Source organism: Myripristis murdjan, chromosome 3, assembly GCF_902150065.1.
Source record: "Myripristis murdjan chromosome 3, fMyrMur1.1, whole genome shotgun sequence".
Classification (NCBI taxonomy): domain Eukaryota; kingdom Metazoa; phylum Chordata; class Actinopteri; order Holocentriformes; family Holocentridae; genus Myripristis; species Myripristis murdjan.
This window is the reverse complement of record NC_043982.1, coordinates 5,116,503-5,137,829: the sequence shown is the minus strand read 5'-3', so window position 1 is coordinate 5,137,829 and position 21,327 is coordinate 5,116,503. Positions and strand designations below refer to the sequence as shown.

The 21,327-nt window shown below is 40.6% G+C and overlaps 1 protein-coding gene across 1 annotated transcript in view; it reads right to left on the bottom strand.

Moving 5' to 3' along the window:
• Nucleotides 1-306: 306 nt before the first annotated feature.
• The window catches only part of hsd11b2 (hydroxysteroid (11-beta) dehydrogenase 2), a 40,123-nt gene continuing 19,102 nt past the window's right edge, over nucleotides 307-21,327 (bottom strand). The window contains exons 2-5 of the mRNA XM_030048339.1: nucleotides 18,306-18,518; nucleotides 9,937-10,122; nucleotides 7,596-7,733; nucleotides 307-3,806 (exon numbers count right to left, since the gene is read on the bottom strand). Coding sequence (XP_029904199.1) covers nucleotides 3,373-3,806; nucleotides 7,596-7,733; nucleotides 9,937-10,122; nucleotides 18,306-18,518 — 971 coding nt within the window. The 3' untranslated portion in view covers nucleotides 307-3,372. The remainder of the gene's footprint in view (nucleotides 3,807-7,595; nucleotides 7,734-9,936; nucleotides 10,123-18,305; nucleotides 18,519-21,327) is intronic.

The following is a 21,327-nucleotide window of genomic DNA, read 5'->3' as shown; positions in this document are numbered from 1 at the left end:
TCCGCCCATCATTCAGTCTTGTAATTTTAGTGGCCTCATTCATATCAAATTCCTCCCGTTATCTATTCTGTCACCACATGGAAGTTAGATACTCTTGAAATGCTGTTTCATCTGGACTTAATTGACAGGAAGCCTCAAATTATCAACCACAAATGAACTGATTGTTGCAAAGTTAAAATTGTAACATGGAAGTTTTGGTAGACAAGGGCCAGTCTTGGCTGCTCTGGTCCCCAAACGGCTGCTTCCTGGACAAACACTGTGAGAAGCCCCATTTTCCTTTTGTGACAAAGACTACAGAGGACGATGTCTGAAAAAGTCAACTTTAATGCTATCAAAGAATGAACTGAGTGAACATTTTACATCATATTTGTTTGTTTTTTTTTGTTTGTTTGTTTTTTTTTTAAATTTTGATATAAAAAAATTCACAGTTTAAGTGAGGGATAAAGAAAAGTTCGCCATAAATATTTTGATTCAAAAGTGGATGACAAAACAAAAAGAAAAACACACAACGATGTGAATGACAAGTGAATCCAATCCAAACAAACAGGAGCATTTCCACACAAATCTAGGAGCAGGGAAATAAAAATACATTATACTCACAAAAATTAGCTCATACATGTGCATATATGTGTAAATATATTCCAAAAAAAATTGATCAGGATATTCTATTTTGTACATTTTTTGTATATTTTTGACATATATCTACACCACAATAAATACATTAGTTTGGTAAATACATTTAAGGAATATTCCCATGAGCTTGGAGTGATAAGTTCTGAAACAATGAGCATCAAAGATTTAATAGCCTACATGGCAAAACAATTAAGTACTCTGTCTTTTGTGGATATTTAGATACCCTTGTAACATTCAAAGATAATGAATATGAGATTAAAACAATTTTGATTAAAAAAAAAGTAAAGTTCACAGAGTTCCAAAGTACTCATGGAATCCATATGGTATTCGCAAAACAAATGCAAATATATATTCCATAAATATATTTAACAAAATAATTAATATGTAAATACATGTAAAAAATATTGAAAGTAGCAAAAATATATATAATGGAAAATGTGGTGTCAGTCTCATATTCTTAGAAACCAGGAGTGTACGAGTCTGAGAGGTCTCCTCCAACCAAACACAACAGCAGCTCATTTCATCGGCTGTACTGACTGAGAGACTCCTGGGCAGGCAGTAACAAACCGGCTGGATGGAGGTTAAGTTATCCACGGTGAGACGCTGGAGAAAACCAGCTGACAGCAAAACCGAGAGCTACATGGCAGAAGAGAAACAATCTGACCAGAAAACACGGCAATTCAACGGCCGAAAGCATCAAATGGAAGAGCATGTGTGACGTGCGTGCACATGTCCTTTTTCTTTGACTTGACAGTTCACCCATTATGAAAACTTTGATATGGTGTTTTACAGCTGGGGGAAGTCAAGCTCAGTGGCAGGAGGCTAACAGTTAACACATGGAGCATCCAGCCAGTATCCAGCACTCAGTAACAATGAGAGGAAGATAGCACCACTACTGTCCTACATTAAAACTGGCGGTGGGGTGGGGGTGGCGGCATTGAACTATGCCTTTAACACATATTTCATTGTGAAGAGCACATTCGAAAGTCATGAAAATATTCAGCATGATAGCCTGAAATTTTGTGAAATGAACAAAATTTCTTACATTGTGAATTCGTGCTCCAGGCACAAGAACAGAGAAATGTGTCGTCTCACCAGGAGAGGATTTTGTGGAGACGAGACTCAGAAAAAATAAGACACTGAAATAAGGGCGTTAGCGGGTTTCGACTTGGGTGAGTAAAGTTGAAATATTTGTTCAAAGTTTTTTCTTATCTGACCATGACCAAACAACTCCAAATCACTTTACTTCACTAAACCTAACCATTTCCAGCCTTTTCACCTGATTGTCCTATTTAATTCCTGCTGATGGACCAACATCATTTTCACATCATTCATATTGGAGTTTGTGCTCATTTCAGGACATTTTTTTTTTTTTTTTTTTTTTTTAAATCCAAGCTGTGTTGCAATATTGCACAGATATACTGATGTTTCTGTTTTATTGGGATGTGCAATATGTGCATTAGGCATGAGTTCTTATAGTGGCAAAAGTCACATACCATCTAAATGAAATAAAGCCTCACTAAACTACAAACAGCTTCTGGTTAAATAATGAGGATATAACTACTTGCTAGTCTGTCTCTCACTGGATCTGTTATGATTCAGGATGTTCCTTTTTGAACTCAGTTTCTGCAGTACCATGAACCTTGAACTACAGCAGTTTTGTCATGTTCCTAAAGACAAAAAAAGCACATGTATGGAAAAAAAAACAAAACCGTGCACTAGCTTTGGAATCTGTAGAGTGCACAGGCTTGCTTGTCTAATTCTTCACACACCAGCCGCTACTGTGTGACCGTCAGCTGTTGGTCTCATGTGTTTGGTTCAATTGCCTTGGGGAAAAGCTTCTCCTCTCCTCATGCAGTTCATTGCCTTTGTTTACATGTCAGTGCAAACAGTTCATTCTTCATCTTGTTTCCTGGTGTGATTTTAGCAGCAGAGAAAAATCATCTTCTGTCAACATTGTCTTCTTCTGTATGTGTGTGTGTGTGTGTGTGTGTGTGTGTGTGTGTGTGTGTGTGTGTGTGTGTGTGTGTGTGTGTGTGTAGACATACATAGAGCCTCAGCTGCCTTTTTCACCCATGTTGCTGTTGCTGCTCTTCTCTGGGTTTCAGTCAGCACTACAGTTATGGTTACCTTCTTACCTCCCCTGGTGTGTAAGGTTAGGTTGTATGCAGCGAAATGCGGTCCTGTAGTTCTTTGGTTGGAGTGAAATCTACTGATCTAGAATCTTTCATTTTTCTTGGTTATTGTCTCCTCTCTCTTCCTCTGGGTTATATTTTCTTTATCTCGCCTTTTGAGTTTGTGATCAAGGCACATGAAGCACTCTAGCTCTCTCTTTGTTTGCATCTGTATATGTGTGTGAGTGCACGCATCTCCAGAGTCTATGACTACAGTACATCTGGTCTCAGACCAGTGCTGATGTGGGATCAAGTTGACAGAGGTAAAGCTAGTGTTCTGTTGATCAGCCTGTGGTCATGTTGCTAGCTCTAACCTGACCCCTGACCTCAAGATGTTTCCTCACCATCCATGGGATAAATGTGTCATGAGGCCAAACAATACACAAACAGACAAACACACAAACAAAAACTGTTTCTATGATCCCTTCAACAATTAAAAAAAAAATACCATATACAAAACCAAAAGAATGCACAACAGAATACAACAGTATGAGTGTGTTACAGAAGTGGTCCTCTAGTTTCACAGAATAATACGATCAAAATTCTTCTACTCTTGACTAACTGGCTACTTGACTAGTTTCTCATTGTTGTTATTGTTGATGTTGTTGTTGTTGTTGTTGTTGTTGTTGTTGTTGAGGTGGTGGTTGATGCCGAGGCCTGACTGCTTCCTCAGTGCGCGCGGCATGAGCTTCTTTTTGACAAACAGTTTCTGGAGGAACTTGTCGCTGACACTGAAGGGCAAGTAACTGTGGATGAAGTACATGAGGCCGACTCCAGGCCCGGCATAGTAGCGCACCAAGGGCTGTGGCGACAGCAGTGCCTGGACGATGGTGTTGATGACGGGGCTGAGGTCCTCATTGGCCGTCTTGGCATGAATCTGGAAGAGTTCCCTGGTCTCGTTCATGTAGTCCTCTCCGTACTCCTCCAGCAGACCCGGAGGCAGGTTCTGCAGCAGGTGCTTGTACTGCTGCTCCCAGTAAGCATGGTTACTGGACTGACCTGGGGACAGCACAACCACAGCAATCAGCAACAGGAACCTACATTCCTTTTAAATTACTGTCATCCCAAGGAATTCAGCTAGATACTATTGTTCAAAAGCATGTTGATTCATATCATTTTTCAAGTACAGATGCCACTTTCTCAAGTAATTTGTGTACTCTGACTGCAGGCCATAAGAAAGGATTGCTTCCAGAGCTTCAGCTGGGCCTCCTCACAAAGGCTCATAGGAACACACTCCATTATCCCCTCCCTCCCTCTCGCCTCCACCGTCTCTTTAGGTGTGCATGTGTGTGCATAGCCTATGCAAGGCATGCATACACAAAGGCAAGACCTTGATCTACACAAGCTGTTTGCTTATACAAAGTGGATCGACTCCCATAGGTCCAGTTTTAGGTTGAACATATTGTTCCACATGGGAAAACAAAGGCCATGACAAAGTGGCTGGGTGGGGTTTACCCTCATTTCACACTAGCCCTCTCAGCAGCAGGCAGGTGACCTGACTATAACGGCCAACAACAACAGCAGAGAGCCAAGAGCTGACCGGCAAGTACTCCACAAGCCAATGAAAGAATGTGTCAAAGCCAAAATTCAAAGTCCGTGAACCTTTTCCCTCTCTTCTGATGACTTGCTCGGATAGGTTTTTCTCCAAGGAGTTCATAAGAAAGCCATGCAGAGCTTCACAGCTGGTGTTACTGGTTTATTGGGCTGCACAGCATATAAACTAAACCATCTGTAGACACTTTAATATTACCGGGGGGGCCTTGGTGATTGCTGAAAAACCAAACCAGTGATTTTGAAAGTTTGGCACATATTTTACATTGCAACAAACCATTTAGCAAATCATGCAAGGGTACTAAAGATTTCACAGCATATAATCAAAATACCTTGGTTTTCAAATTTTTGGTTAAGAAAACCACCTTGGAAGTCGTCACCATTCATAAACCACAGAACTGATCATTTTTTGTGTAAATCAAATGTTTCCCCAGGGACTGTTTTCTGGCAGAGGGACTGTTTCCCTCCATCCAGTTTCAAGTCATCAAAACCCAACAGTGCTGCTGCTTTTAGGAAAACTAATGTGGACAACTTTATTACAGTCATGGAATACTGGTGTGAAGAAAGTTTGAAGTCTCTGAAAATTCATTTTCATATCGTAGCGCAATGAATGTAGACCAATGTCGGAGTTGAGAATAACTGGTATGCTCCTTCAAGTAATATCTCTGGGAATTTATCTTGTTGAGAATGAACATGTCAGTGTTTTTTTTAACTACCACAGTAAAAACTGAAAGTACCCTCTGTAATTTGAGTCCCGAGAGCGAGGTACATGGGCAAAATCAAATTACTGGCTATGTTAATGCATCTGGGGAAACCTGAAGCAAGAGTAAAGTTATAGGGTATTTAAACTAGATTATCCATGGCTGGCTAAATTACATTCATCAATCTGTCATTAGGGGAGGGTGTGTTTTGCTGTCGCTGCCGGCTATTTAAGCGCTCGATCACTACGACATTCTCCCGCCTCGCCAGTGTCCGGCCGCGATGTGACTGGAAGGATACCTTTCCTCCCTCTCTCTGCCTCTGGGTCTTTTTTTTAAATAAACAGGGGCTGATGACAGGTTGAATGTAGAGGGAGTGGTGTAAACAGGGAGCTGGGCACACTTTATCCTTCTGTACACTTCAACCCAGGGGAGCAGATTATATATAAACCCGCATTTAAAGTGGTAATGCTCAGGTTTCTCACTGGGCTTTTTTCACAATGTTTTTGAAAAACATTGTGATCACACTTGTACTACTTGCTCTGATGTTTTATTCTATTTTTTAATTTCATTTAGTGTTTTACTGTTTTTTTTTTTTTTTTCATTTTATTATAAAGCACCTTGGTTAAGAAAGTTACTATATAAATGAGGTTAAATAGTTATTACTATTATTATTATTATTATTGTTAGCAGCAGTAGCAGCAATAGTAATATGGCTTGTTTGATTTTATTTTGTCTCCATAGTTGGTGCTATGCATTCACTCCTGTTGCGGTTTTGCGCTGCACGTTTCCTAGCCTTGGCTAATTCTCTTTGTACCAAACACACTGAAACGTTTCTTTTTTATCAGGCAACTAATTAATCGGCTGATCTCTGTTTGCTTATTTAGAATGTTTGTTGAACTTTTGTTGGCCAATTATGATTATCACAGCACCTCTAAAACATTATGAATTTCATAGTGAGGATAAAAGGCTTAAGATGTGCAGTAGTAAACAATGGAGCTAAAATGTGCACCAGGTTTCAGGCTGAGTGAAACTATTGGCTGTTGGAGGTGGAGTGGAGAGGTGCGATTGGTTCATGGGCTGAGTAGAGCACGTTGTACCCTTTGTCCTACTGATCGTCTGAGCTTCAAACCACTAATGAGATCCAGTCTGCAGAGAGCTGTAAATTTATAAGTTACCAATTTGTACTTATTCTACCGCTGAAAACAGATTGTTCGCCCTACATGTGGTAGACATTATGTGTGTATTTTCCTTTCTGTGAGACTTGTCATCATGTACAACATGGAGCCAAACCACAATATACAAGGCATGGTGAAAGGCAGCAGCAACAGAAATTCCCACCAAACTGAGTGGTTCTGGTTGTACTGATCAAACCAACCACCACTTCAGCCATATTCCTGATTCTGGCTTCTCATCACAACACCCATTTGATTCTTGCATCACAACCAGTCGTCTTCTGTTACCCACGTGGGTGTTAAACGAGTCAAATCCCTGCTATTATGCACTCAAGCTCGTGCCAAACACCCCCTGGATTGTGTTTGCTTGCTTGAGAAATAATAACATTCTCTAGATTTTTTTCTCCTTTGTTCCTGGTTCACCATGGCCTCAGGATAAACTTCTTCTGCACTAAGGCTTGGGATAGGGTTCAAAGTAGGACGCTGGTTCTAAACCCAGAACTGGGTGGAAAGTGTTGATCCTGCTTTCCTTCAGTAATTACTGTCGAGATGCCTTTGAGCAAACCATTGACCCCCAGCTGCTCAAAAAGTGTGAGAAAAATGTGAAGCAGGGAAAAGCTGAGTAAACTAACTGCGCCTGGTCAAACTGACCTGTATAAATAAAAGTTAAAATAATAATAACATTGCAGGCTTTCCTCAAGAAATCTGTCGAGGCCTGGCAGGAGTGTGAGATTGTGTTGCAGGTTGTTGGCGAATTTGTATTTAACCATTTGAGCTTTTTCTACTACTCAAGGACTTTGCATAGGCCCCTTGACTATGCAACGTTAGGCAGCCTGCTTGAATGATTTATTATTTTCACTTAATGTACTTAACGTCAGAGTAAACTTTGTCCATATGTCTGTTCTTGTCCTTCTCAAAAGCATAATGTGACAAAGATATATTATGCACAAATGTTTAATGTTCAGGTAACTTTAGCTGGATGTGCTTTCTTTTGGATCTGTCTCCAGTTGTTTGCAGACTAGTGGCTGGATCCCTTCCAGACTGAGGTCAAGAGTTGTGCTTTTATTTGTCTATTTCTGATAGTTCTGTCTCCTTTTTTTGTGTGTGTGTGTGTGTGTTGTTACAATTTCATCCAAAAATGTCATTGACAAATACTATTTGCCAGCAATGTTGCATCACCCTATAGTCAACAGAGTTAACACTGTTTAGAAACCAATGTAACGACTGAGTACACATTCATTCATGTTTAAAATTGTTTGCCAGGTGGGTGTTTACTTCCTAATCCAGTTCCAAAATCCAATTGGGGGCATGTGATGGATGGGCAGACAAATGAACAAACAAAGAGAAAGGAGACCAGTTCGTACCTGTCTTGTAGGAGGAGGGCAGGATAGTGGAGACTCGCACGCCCCAGGGCTCCAGTTCATGGCGCAGGGTGTTGACAAAGAGGTTGAGAGCTGCTTTGGACGCACCATATGCTGCCAGGCAAGGGAAAGGCTGGTCACCTGAAAACACAGCCAAAGCAATGTTAGTACTATCACACACACACACAAGCAGTACCATCACTGACACATACAAAAAGACCCCACATACAACATGAAGAGTGCGCCCTTCAAATTGTAGCTCCCTTAGTTCATGAGTCATTTCCCGCTCTTTGCCAGAAGTCATAAGGCTTTCGACAGAAACCACATTTCAAAAAGAGTATGAACTAAAATAGCAAGATTCAAAAATGATTACTAAAGCTCTCTCTCTCTCTCTCTCATTCTCTCTCTCTAAGACACACACACACACACTAAAGATCCGCAAAGATTAGGCAAATTGATCTGCTGACGTTTGAAACAGCAGCAGTTGTTTTACTTGTCATTTTTTACAATTGTGAAGCATCAGGCTCTATAACCTATTTTAACCCCTGCTGTGATACTTTTTACAGTGTTTTCTCCTGGGGCAGCAGTGGTTGAGTGAGGTAGAGTGTGAATGAAAGTGACGAAATGGTGTATAGTGACCCTGTAGAGACAGACCAACGGCCGTTGAGTGAGTTAGACAGTGGATGAAGACAGAGGGCGGAAGTAGCAAAAACAAACGTTCTGCAAAGGTTTTGAATCAGTGCAACCATGAGAGATTCTTCATCATACAGTCACGACTGTGCACAGAAAACAATAGGCCGACAGATCCAGTAGTTTCCAAAATTAACCATAGACAGATACACAGACAGCCAGACAGACACTCAGGAGCAAACACATGATCCTCTCCAGGCTACGCCTGGTGGAGATAATTAGTGTAAAGGGAACTAATGTTATTAATTTTATTAATACTTTTAATAATAATTTTATTATACAGTAAACCTGCAGTACTCCATCCTGTAGGGTGTTACTTTATAAATATGACTATATTTACTTTATATATGTAGCATTACATTATGTACTTGTTTCACTGCTCTTTGCCTTATTCTCTTGCTTTCTGCATTCTGATTTTTGTTATCTGAAATGCTGCTGCCTCATGCTTGTCTTTGAGACAAACACTGTAGTAGTAACAATAGACTTAGAAAATAAAGTGAGCATAATCCAAATAAAATACAACATGTGAACTTCCACACAAGAGCTTTTGGCACAATTTTATATCTGGCCAAGCTATTGCATAATTAAACAACAGAAAATGATCCTTCACACAGAAAAGCGGATTTGTTTCTCCAATGACAGCTGCACTGATTCCTGGCTTGGTTCAGCAGTGTCTGTTTTCAACTCTGAAACGTTAACAGATAAGTACAATTACAAAATAATAGTCTCTTCCCAGAAGCTAGGAGTGATATCTTGACATGTCATTGATTTACAACAGTGTGGTGAAGGGTTTGCTTTGTACAGCCAGGAAGTGCTTCAGCCTCAGCATTGTGCTCCAACCGTAGACAGGCATGATAGGCAAGCCTTGATGCCTGCTGGAATCACACAGTGCTCGCTGTGGGCAATCAGCGCCAGTAAATACTCAGAGTTGAGGAGGATGTGAAGATGAGGGGGGAAGACTGCCAAGTCAGGCCCTGTCTTTGATGACTGGCTATGAGGTTAATTTCAAAGTCAGACTGTGTAAACATGTGGTTTCCACCCAAGGCAATGAGGAATGAAAAGCTTTAGTGATAGCAGCTCATTGTTCTGAAGCTGCTGACACTGGAGGATTACAGGAATAAGCTCACCTGCAGGCTCTGTGGTCAGGGAGAGGGGAAACCTGCAACAGTGCTTCAGCTGCATCCTAGTTCTGCAGATTAATCTTAGTTTTAGCTTCGGAAAATACCTACTGAGGATGCATGTTTCAACATGTATTCATTCTCCCATTCTCATAATTCCCATGATTAAACCTCAGACTTCTCTCTCTTTTTTCTTTTGCTTTAATTATGAAATGGCTCATTTTACATCAAACCTATATGAAATGTGCTATTTAAATCAAGTTTGACAGATTGATCTGAACCCTACTTACATACTCTCTTACTGGAAGGCACCCTGTGTCTGTGCATCAGCACAGATGAGAATTTAGCTGTATTAAATTCTCTCCTATATTTAGAGGGGTATTAGATGTCAGCAGGGGTGCAGCTGGAAGGACTCGATGTGATTGCTTGCCACTAGCGATGTGGGATAATTGTTCTGGTGTGAGGGCAGAGGCTGTGATCAAAGATCGAGGGCGCAGTAGAAAGAGGTGTGTGTGTGTGTGTGTGTGATTGAGTACCGGAGGGGCTGGATACAGTAACGATGCGTCCCTTGGCTTGCCGAAGTAGCGGAAGGAAAGCCTTTGTGACAGTCACCGTGCCGAAGAAGTTGACCTCCATGCAGCCACGGTAGTTTGACATCAGCGACAGTTCAGCATCGCCAAAGTTCACACATACTCCAGCGTTGTTGACTAAACCCCAGAGACCTGCTCACACACCCACACCCACACCCACACACACACACACACACACACACACACACACATTCACACAAACAAAAGCACATTTTACATGTCAGATATTGGTGTGCTGTTGTTTTGTACAGGTATGACCACCAGTAGGTGATCATCAGCATGAGGAATACAACCAAGAATACAATGTCTGATAATATATTTTTGGGTTAAAGGAATAGTTCACAACTTTCTCCGAAGTACTAAAAGGTAGCTGGAAAGAAATGTTGTAGCTAGCTTCTTCTTCTTCTTTTCTATTTTGTCTTTTTTTTCAGCCAGTATCCAACAGCAAAGAGGCAATTTGTCATATTGAGAGGCCGACTCGTGGTCAACTCTGGATATTGTGAGTTGCATACAGCCCTAGATAGCATAACTACTGTCCTTCATAACATCTAAATGGTAAGTGAAATAATCTAAAATTTTTCAAAATGGATGAGAAAAAAACTTAATACTGAACGAGGGCGGAAATGAAATAAGAGGTACACAGTCATGGGGGTAACAAAAGAAATTAAGTACGGCAAGGTGTGAACGCTATGCAGCATGTGCACAGTTGAAAAAGTTATTGTCGGCGCATGTCAGATTAATAGACTGCTGATGAATAAATGATAGAAACAGATTAGAGGCTGATTGGACAACATGTAGCTAATACGATATGTCACTATTTTCTGTCATTTTCCTAGGGTCGTTTTCTGGGCATTTTCTGGTAACTTTTACCAATGTCTTTAAAGATTTTTAGGTAATTTCTTGCTACAATAATGCCCTCACCTTTTTCACCTTTTACAAAGAAAACAAGTATATTTGCTCGTGGTCAACTCTGGATATTGTGAGTTGCATACAGCCCTAGATAGCATAACTACTGTCCTTCATAACATCTAAATGGTAAGTGAAATAATCTAAAATTTTTCAAAATGGATTAGTAAACTAAGGAGGATTACCAGCCAAGGTAATCTCACCTGGTTGTTGTCCTCAGTGCTTTTCTCAGATGCTGTGTGAAACATCCAGTAACCAGACAGCAAACTTAACTGAAATATTGCTCAATTATACAATGGATTTTTTTTTTTTTTTTTTTTTTTTTTGTCCTAATCCTCAATTGTTTCTCTTTGTTGAGCTCACATCTGCTGCAGGGCTTCAAACGTGAGCATTAATGCTACTGCTTTTTTTTTTTTTTTTTGTGCAGCTCAGTGCAAGGGGCAGCCTCTCTGAACAGAGAGCCATTGTTTTGTTTTGACAAGTCTGAATAATTATAATAATAATTGTACTGGCACTGTACTGGCACTTGGTTCTTGGAAGGGGAGAGTTCAGAGTTTGCACTAATATTAACAAAATCATTTATCATTGTAGTCTACGACCTTAAAAAACCCCATCATCAAATATCTTACCCCAGTTTAATGTTATTTAATATTATAAATATTAGTGAGCTGCTTTTAAGGATTGTTGACATAGAAAATTTCGTTGCACATGTTACCATTATCTGTCTATCTTACATCAGAGTAAAACTGTGGTTAAACTGGGCTTGGCTGGATTTATCCTCTCCTCCACCACTGACTACATTTTTAAACTATATAATCTGTAATCTTAGTGTTGTTTGAAAGCATGAATCTATATATCGTGGTATGTACGCTCTACTGTTTTTCTGTTTTCTAAATATAATCAGTAAGTACTGTTCTACTATGTCCACACTGCCCTAGAAAGTCCAGCATGTTATTTGTTAGTGTGTCTCAGCATCAGTGTTGCCAGGACCCATTATTCTACACTTCCTGCACTTGCTGAATGAAGTGCTTTGGACTTCTGTTCCTGCACACCACTCAAACAAGCTAAGGTCTGGCTGCGTGGAAACACTTAGGTTCCTCATCTTTAACTCTGCAGTTTTCTGTTTGTTTTAACCACTTTTATCCCTTTCAGTCATTCTTTCTTTTTGCTCCTGCACCTGTGTTTCACTCCCTTGTCACAAAGCTGTCGTTTGATGTGGATTTCACACAAATGCCTGAGCATTTTGTAACATTATTTTGAAGTTTTTTGTATAAACTGATTAGCATTATTGTTATTATTATTATTATCATTATCAATGCCCCTTCACTGGAGTTGGCCTCAGCCTCCATGCATTCCCATGGAGCTGCCACAGAGAGGCAGCATTTCTCACTGCACTCAAACAAAGACCTGACTACTAGCTCCTGGCTTCCTGGTTTGTACTCGTCAACGACAGGTTTGTCTAGGACACTGAACTGGCTCCTTCTTTATTTTGACTTTTTTTTTTTTTTTTTTTTTGAGATTTCTGAATAGAACAATAGAACAAACAATGCAAAGAAAAAGCGAAAAAGATGAGCACCACTGAGACATCAAATCATAATGACAATGGTAATGAGAAAAAAACTTAATACTGAACGAGGGCGGAAATTAAATAAGAGGTACACAGTCATGGGGGTAACAAAAGAAATTAAGTACGGCAAGGTGTGAACGCTATGCAGCATGTGCACAGTTGAAAAAGTTATTGTCGGCGCATGTCAGATTAATAGACTGCTGATGAATAAATGATAGAAACAGATTAGAGGCTGATTGGACAACATGTAGCTAATACGATATGTCACTATTTTCTGTCATTTTCCTAGGGTCGTTTTCTGGGCATTTTCTGGTAACTTTTACCAATGTCTTTAAAGATTTTTAGGTAATTTCTTGCTACAATAATGCCCTCACCTTTTTCACCTTTTACAAAGAAAACAAGTATATTTGCTCAGGTTTCAAAAGGTGAAATGCTTGTGAACTTAAACCAGTAAAGAAAGGAAGACAGATGCAGCATATAGGAAGCCGGACCACCAGCTCCCAGCAGTGGGTGAATTATTTAGTAACTCCAGTTTACCCACATTTGCTATGTGCCTGCTATTAAAGGGACTTGAGGAAAATATATTACTAGATAGGTCAAGCTGATGTATAGTCAACTTAAAAGAGACAAAATAAATCATGTTTGATACATGAGAAACCTCAGTGGAAACACTGATTGTGAATTCTTGGTTGTGCGCTGACTGCAGTTGGCTCCACTGTTATGTCTTCAATCAGAAAAGTAGGACAGTGGGTCTAAAATCTTCACTGAGTGCTTGTACAAACTGTTTATTCTCTACGTTTATGGTGATAAAGGATGGCGTGCATGCAGCAACAGTCCTCCTATGACTTCATTCCCTCCGTCAGACCCAGGTTAATATTTTTGCACTGAACTCTGTCTTAACTCTTATTTGATTGTGTTATTATTTATCAGTTTAATGCATGCTGTGTTCTGTCATCTATATTCAGTTATCTAATGACGTTCGCTCAATGTCTAGATGAAATCTAGACATTGAGCGAAATGAAATGTTTTTAGAAGGCCTTATCTCAGCTGAGAAGTGGTTCAGTCAAGTTGTCACTGTAAGAGGCTGAAATCCTCTCTTGTCCAGACCTCTTTAATTGGCTTTTCAGGAAAGGACAGATTTAGAGGCAAGCTCTGTTTACTCTGCTTTGAAACAGGACCAGGAAGTGAATTTCAAAGCAGAGATCTCTGCATCTGCCCAAGAAACAGTTGAGTAAACATTGGTGTTGATCAACAAGCTTATCAACCCCATTAGATAAGCTGGTTTGTGCTATGCAACTTACAGACCCTTTAAAGGGGAAGAAATATGGTATTATTTCACTTCCCCTAAACTAAACTAAACTAAACTAAACTAAACTAAACTAAACTAAACTAAACTAAACTAAACTAAACTAAACTGATTTAACCTAAACTAAACTGTGCTGGTCCTCAGTTATCCCCTTTCCACAGTGCTGTTGCTAGTGCCAGTTCAAAGTTGGTACAACTTGCCAACCTTCTAAGAGCTGATTTGGTTTTCCACGGGCTCGAGCTGGCAGGAGATCCACGTCATTACAACACTTTCTCTGCTTTTCCAGCAACCTGTAAACATATCTGCATATGACGAGAAAGCAACGCCCTCACAGTGGCTACATCGCTGCCAGCCGGGAGAGACTGACGGGGGACTCAACTTGTTAGTGAAGTTTTATAGTATTCGGTGGGGTCTCGACTCGGCTATTAGGCACACTGTTCAGATCGATAATCCCGCCCCCAGCTGCAGAAGTGAGCAGTTCTTTGTTGTAGACCAGCAAAGAGTCGGTGCCGCTGTGGAACCAGTTTTCCTGGCCAAGAGCCAGTTCTTTGACTGTTGAAAGGCGAAGAACTGGTTCAAGATGAGGCACTGGCGTTGAACCAGGCCTCACACTGGCTTCGTGGAAAAGGGAAAGTACCAGCAGTGACTGGGAAACACCTGACAGGTATGTGAAGCGTGCGATAGAGGGGAGCAGAAGAAAAGAGGAAGCTTGCTGAGAAGTTGGCCAAAGCGTAGCTAGCCTACATACCTACATCAATGAAGACAACAACCGATAGCAAACTCAAGAAATCGACTTCTGTCTCTATGGTGGCTACTGCTGCTGCAGGAAGTGCAGAAGTTACTGGATCTTTCTACATATTGGCAAAAGGAAAAATTAAAAAGCTCTTGTCCATGCGCACTCTGTAGTCATATGTGCATTTTACTTTCAGAAAGTGAGCGTATAAAGTGATGCTAAATCTTCTTTGAATCGATTAAGGTGGTTATTTGTCAGAATGTTAGCTGGGGGGGAAGTCCAGCTCAATGGCAGGAGCCTAACAGTTAGGATCTGGAGCATCCAATCAATCAATCAAGAGGGAACCACATTTTAATTTCATTATACAACCTGTTGTATAATGACCAATGAACTTCCTTGTATCGTTGTATCCAGCCAGTATCCAGCACTCAGTAACAATGAGAGGAAGATAGAAACACTACTGTCCTACAGAACAGCTAGGGGGAGTGAAATTCCATCAAATAATATCATATTTTTCAAAATGGCTAAACTACCCCTTTTGTAAGATTAGGGACAAATTATCTGTGTGTAAAAGTACTCAGCAACATTTAGATGCACACAGATAATGTAACTGCAATGTGATAAACATAATTTCAGTAAGGCAGTAAGGCCCATGTAGTCATTATACTGTGCATTTATTAATATAAGTACACAGAGTATTGTGATTTTACTCCAGTCTGAACATGTCTACACCTAATTTGCCTGTGTGTAAGGATGCTAAATTATGCATAATATCGTTTGTTAAGGATGCGTAATGGAGCATTAACAGTGTGTAGTTTGAAGGCAGTAATAATCACATCTAATAATATTTGATGTGTATGCATGTAAAAATAGCTAACTATGTTAAAAACATATCATTATTTTACCACGTGTGCTCGTTCTTCATGCTACAGATTCTATTCTGTCAGTTCAGCAGAACATGAGGAGTATTTTTTTTTTCTTTTTTTACTTTTATTGTTTTCATTCTGCACCAACACCCTGTACTATCTAGGGCACCAACACAATCTTGGATCAGACACCTGTGTGTGTGTGTGTATGTGTGGGGGTGGGTGGGTGTGTAAGGCTCTTATCATAACCATTACAGACTGCCAACACACTCAAGTATAACAAATCACAGAAGTTAATCTCTCTCTCTCTCTCTCTCTCTCTCTCTGCTTGTGTAAACAAGCCTTGGTCTCCCTTATCTGACTGTAACTGACCTAGAATCCCACGCTTTTGTTTAGCAGCAGCCCTGGGAACTTTGCTTTAGTCTGGAGTAAACACCGGAGTGTTTTAGAACAGACAGAAGATAAAGAGGTGGAGAACATCCAAGCTGGCAGCCGGACAACCTGAGTGTCATGCTGAAGGGACTGACAGCTACCAGACACACCCATTTTGCTGTCAGTGGTGTTTGGAGGCCCACTGGGATGTATAGTGACTGTGATGTCTACAAAGCAGCAGCGTGGCGGTAAATCCTCACCGACTGGCAAAAGCAGTGAAATACTAACAGCACTTCTGTCATCAAACACCTGGCTCCAGTACAGAGTCTGGGTTGTAGGCTCCCATAATTCACCGACTCCAGCACAGCCTTGGATTATGGTACGTGTGCATGTGCATGTGCGCACATGCACACACACGCGCATGCGCACACACACATACACACTGCTCCAGAGAGAGCACATGGGTTTGTGTGTCAGTGACCTTTTCCCTCAAGTTCTTTTATTACACCCTGAGAGAGACACACACACCCAGACCGGGGAGGGTATCCTTAAATGACTCTTATACTGGGTTGCAACAACAAGGGCTCAATTTGAAACCAGATTCAATCATTCTGTTCCACCAAACTTTAAAACTGCTTTCTAGTGAAAAAGGGTTATATTTAAACCTTTCTTTACACGCCAGTTTAAGTTTTTACTCTAACTCCAACTCCAAATTGAAGCAAACTTAAACTTGAGGAGTCTTAACTTTTAACTCTTTGAAGCCTGAGCAAATTCACTTGATTTCTTTCAAAAATGTGAGGGAAAAAAGAGAGAAAGATCTGAAAATCGACAAGACATTAATACAAAGTTACAAGAAAATTACTGGAAAAATATGAAGTATTAAAATGACCAGAAAATAGCTCTAAAATAGGTCATTAAGGATCAGCATCACATTTCTTGTGTTTAAATGCTTGTGAAAGGCATACTCTAATTATTTAATTTAATCTACTAAACTCGGACTCACTTAACCAGGTTTATTTTTTAATTGTGCAGCAGAGCTCTGCTTTGTTTTAAATCTGGATTTACTCATTTTAAAGCTGGAAATAATTTTAGATTAGATTAATTCTTAGAAAGTAAAGCCAGCCTCTCCCTACAGTACATCTTTGCCAGTCCAACTACAAAGAGATGCGACCTTGAGATGAGTGAAGCCAACATTGAGCAACTATCTGTGTTTGTGTTAGAGTGTATCTCACCAGTCCTTCATGTTCACCACATTCCAGGAATTATTTTAATTATTGTGTTACTGTTTTAATTACTGTGTTAAAATGTAATTTTTTGTGCACCCTTTCTCTTTCGAAATGCTGTATCTACTTCTGTTTCTCTTAATGATTTCCCAGAAAGCCTTTGAACAACCCCTAAACAATGTACCTGAGCACGCCTCAGCAGTTCAGGTGTGGGTTTTATATGTAGTGGGAGACAGCAATAGAGCAAGATTTATCGTTTTTCCACAGAAGTAAACGTGAGTTGCAGTCCTTAATCAAATCCCAACATGACTTGTGGCTGCCTTGCATTCTGGTCAATTGAGGCTTCTGTGGGAGGAGAAAGGGGGAATCTCTGCCTTTTGGTAAACCAATCATAGTAGGTTTACTGATTGCATCATCAGGCAACCTCGCCTGTTGGTGTTTTGAACTGCTGGGGCATTTTCTGCTATCAAACTCCACTGTAGCTGCATTGTAGCTGTACTATCTTGACATGCCATGTTGACTACTAGTATCCACAGGAATAAGAAAAATACAGCAAGCAACATTGTCAATACTATAACTCCTCTGTGTGCATGTCTCATGTGCTTGCATAGGCTAATTTGAGAGTAACTTTGAAGTGTGGTTGTTATAATTCAGCGTAGTGGAACCCTATAATAGAGTAATTATTTTACTGAAATAATCTAACATCTGTTAATTCAGATAGCAAAAACACCATTTGATCTCTTCATGTGTGGAACGATAGCCAAAGTGTGTGAGTATGTGTATGTATGTGAAGCAGAATACCAGAATTCAGTAGCTTGGATCCAAGCCTCGTGAATAGCCACAGACACATTTCTCAACTCCGTAGTGATTCCCGAGGTCTGGAACTGCTCTCATTCCCCGGAGGTAGATTTGAATGGAATCTGTGTGAGATGCCTTATTGGCCAGTTGACTAATCCTCTCATGATGCTCTCACAGTGCATGATGAAAAGCAAATGAACATGGCTGTGGTCGTGAAGAGTTGTGATGTCACTGACAGCAAGGTAAATTTGACAATTTCTTCTGCTCTCAAGAAATGTTTCAGCAGTGATAACTTAAAGACAAACAGTTTTGCCTGTCTAAAAGTTGCTGTTGCGGCAATGCCTGATACCTGTTGCCTGATGATTTACCTACTATTACTGGTTCAACAGTGACCAATGGTCTCGTCCCATGAGTGGCACAAGCACTGATGTTGGTAAATCACTCTGACAGAGACATGGCCAGACCCCACTGAATTACAGTGTGATTCATGGGGTCTGGAAACCAGGCTACGAATATAGGACATTCAGCTGCCTTCGAGTATTACCTTTGAGGCCCAGTTTGGCTTTTGTGTCCAGCAGAGCCTGTTGGACCTGCTGAGGCTGTGTTATGTCCACCTGGAGGAGGGTAAGGCGGGCTGAGCAGGTTCTCTGGAGCTCCCTGGCTCCCTCCCCAGACAGGTCCAGCACGGTAGCGAACACCTCAAAGCCAAGTGCATCCAGATGCTTCGCTGTAGCTTTCCCAAATCCAGTGTCACAGCCTGGAGGGACAGGGGGAAAGGAAATCTAGAGTTACAATGATGGCATAGTGGTCTGAAACTGAAGCTGCCTTTCCACTGCACACAAGTGCATATAGAGCAGTCGGAATATGCCCCCTAGTGTAAGTCATTCATAACTGTTGAATACGTCTTGCTCACTTCACTCCACAAGCGCATCTCATTTACTATCATTGGGGAGAGACATATGCCACAGTCATATAGAGATATGTTTTTTCAAAACAAAACACCATTTTCGCTTTGTCTTGTGGACAGGTGAAAACAGCAATTTGAAAATGCTGATGTCACTGGTGCGACTTTACTTCTTTGCACATGCTCAGAGTGGGGATGGTGACCTCTTTTATATATCTGAGATATTCAGTCAGCTCAGTCTCTTCCTCTGTCTGTATAAGTGACTCACTATGTTTTTATCATCACCTTTCCCTTCCTTTTTGGATGTTGTTCTACCACAAGTGTCAATAAGGCACTTATGGTTTTCCTTTGTAAGGGGTTTCGAACTTTCGTTTTCTGCGTTCATTGTAAGTGCCCTACTGCTGCACTGCAAAAGAAAAAATTTCAAACAGTAGACAACATTCCCCGTGGTTATGTTAGGACCTTCAATCAGTCACAACTCAGTGAAGCCAACACACAAACCAAAGTAAGAGTCTTCTATCAATTAAGGCTAGACTTTGGACAATTACAGCTTAAAATTGCTGCCCTCTTCTTAAGTGGGTGTAGCCTATAACCATTTGCTTCAAGTTATTTACTCTGGACAACAGCTAGAAGCAAGGAAAGACAGCAGATATCTCATAAAGTGATAAAAGCACAGGGTAATCTAGAGTGATTTAGGGTGTTTTCACATATAGTCCCTTTTAAATGAGGCAAACTCAGTTTTCTTTAGTGGACCAGTGAGTAGACCAACAGAAAGGGAACCGAGCATCTCTCAAGGTAGTTTCACTTCGGTTCATTTTAGAGGGGTATGAGTTTGTTTGGAGCATTCACAATATGCACAAAAATGCTGACTAATTGGTCTAAGTTCACTCGAGAGGCTGAAACGAGCCAGAGTGACGTAAAACAAGTAATGCAGCAAGTAAGCACAAACTCTTTAAGTGCCTCAAAGGGACAGTAAATTTTCTTAAAAATGGGGATTTTATCATTTAGTATTACTCTTGAGCACTTTCTTCATCATCCACCAAGATCTAAGGGTTCCTGAAAGTCCAGTAATAGGGGCTTCTATTCCTCAGTGATCCATCCCAGGAGGACTGAATCAACTTTCCCCTAGAATAACGTTAATGCCGCATTTCTGGGAAGACCAACCAACTGTAGTGGAGGTATCACTGCAACAATAATAGCCAGTGTTTTCATAGCTAACTTTACTGTTGAGCTCACTTGCTAAAAACGTACATTTTGGTTTGTAGTAGGAGAGTTGATGCCATCACTAGCTAAAGCTCCATACATAGAAGGAAGCCTTTGCAAACCCTTGCCTCTTGTCTTCTGATATAATCATCAGCATACTGTGCAAATGCACTAACAGTTACGATTGTTTGTTGAGGCTGGAGTATGCTAGCACAATATAGCAGGTGCAGTTGAAGAGTCAATTGAACAAGCACGGGAAGAATGAAAACTGAGGTCATGCTCTGATTGGATTGTCCCCACATGCTCATATGAAACTTACTGTTTAATCCCCAGAAAAACTGCTCATTTGAGTCAGGAGAAATCAGCTGGGAGGCCCCTGTCTGCATAGAAAAGACCTTTTAACCTTCAAAAAAGATGAATGAAGATGCCCTTTGCCAGCTGCATGTTATCTCTTATCAGTCAAAGAACAGAGTGCCAGTTAAGGCTGTGATTAAACAGGTTTTTATTGTTGAGTTTAGTAGATTTAAAATAGAACACTCAATTCCAAAGATCTGCTGAGTTAATCAGTGGAGGAGATTGCTTTGGTATTATGGGGAAGAAATGAAACTCTGCTGAGATTTGACTGCCGAACATTTTACAGCCTGTGAGGAAGTCTGCGACATGAGCCACTGTACAGTGTAAACAGCATTGATTTTTGGCTGATTTTACTGTGTGGCAACAGCAGATTGAAGTAGATAAGAGTTTCAAGAAGTCCTAAACTTGCTTTTCTTTTTTGACTTCTTCATGCATGACAAGACACGACACAAAACAAGCGGGCCTACTACACGTTTTAGTGAGAAGACAAAAGATTGAACTGCTGGCCAAATTCCATCAACTGTTTTGGAAACCATACAAAACAGACATAACATCGATCCATAATTCATGCGCCAGTGTCATTTTCATGCTTGCTGAGGGAAAGATTCAATCCCATTTCAGTGAGACACAGCATCAGTAATGCTGGATTGGCAGGCAGTAGCGTCACCAGAGATTTTGGGCCCCATGAAGGGATATCATTTTGGGCTCCACCACCCCCAGCACCATACAACAGCTGTAACCGTACACCCAGAACCCAATCAGCCTATTCAAAGCTTTAAATGCCTCTACCTTTACAAGATTGAAGCTCTCTTGTACTTACTTACAGGGTCATTCCATGTAAATTCAACAAGTGCCTTCCACCTGACCCCCCCGGAATCAGCTGATTTTTTTTTCTACAATATATTTTGCTTATTCAGTGAAGCCATGCAAAATCGTACATTCATACAGTGAATGTTTTACACGAATATTTACACGCCCTCAAAGTACAGGTAGGTCAAAAATTTGCACTTTGTTATTCACACTGTTTTTTCCTAGTGTTTTTTTCAGTCATAACTTGATGCCTAATCTGCAACCAAGTCAGTTTTACACTCATCCAAGGTGTCAC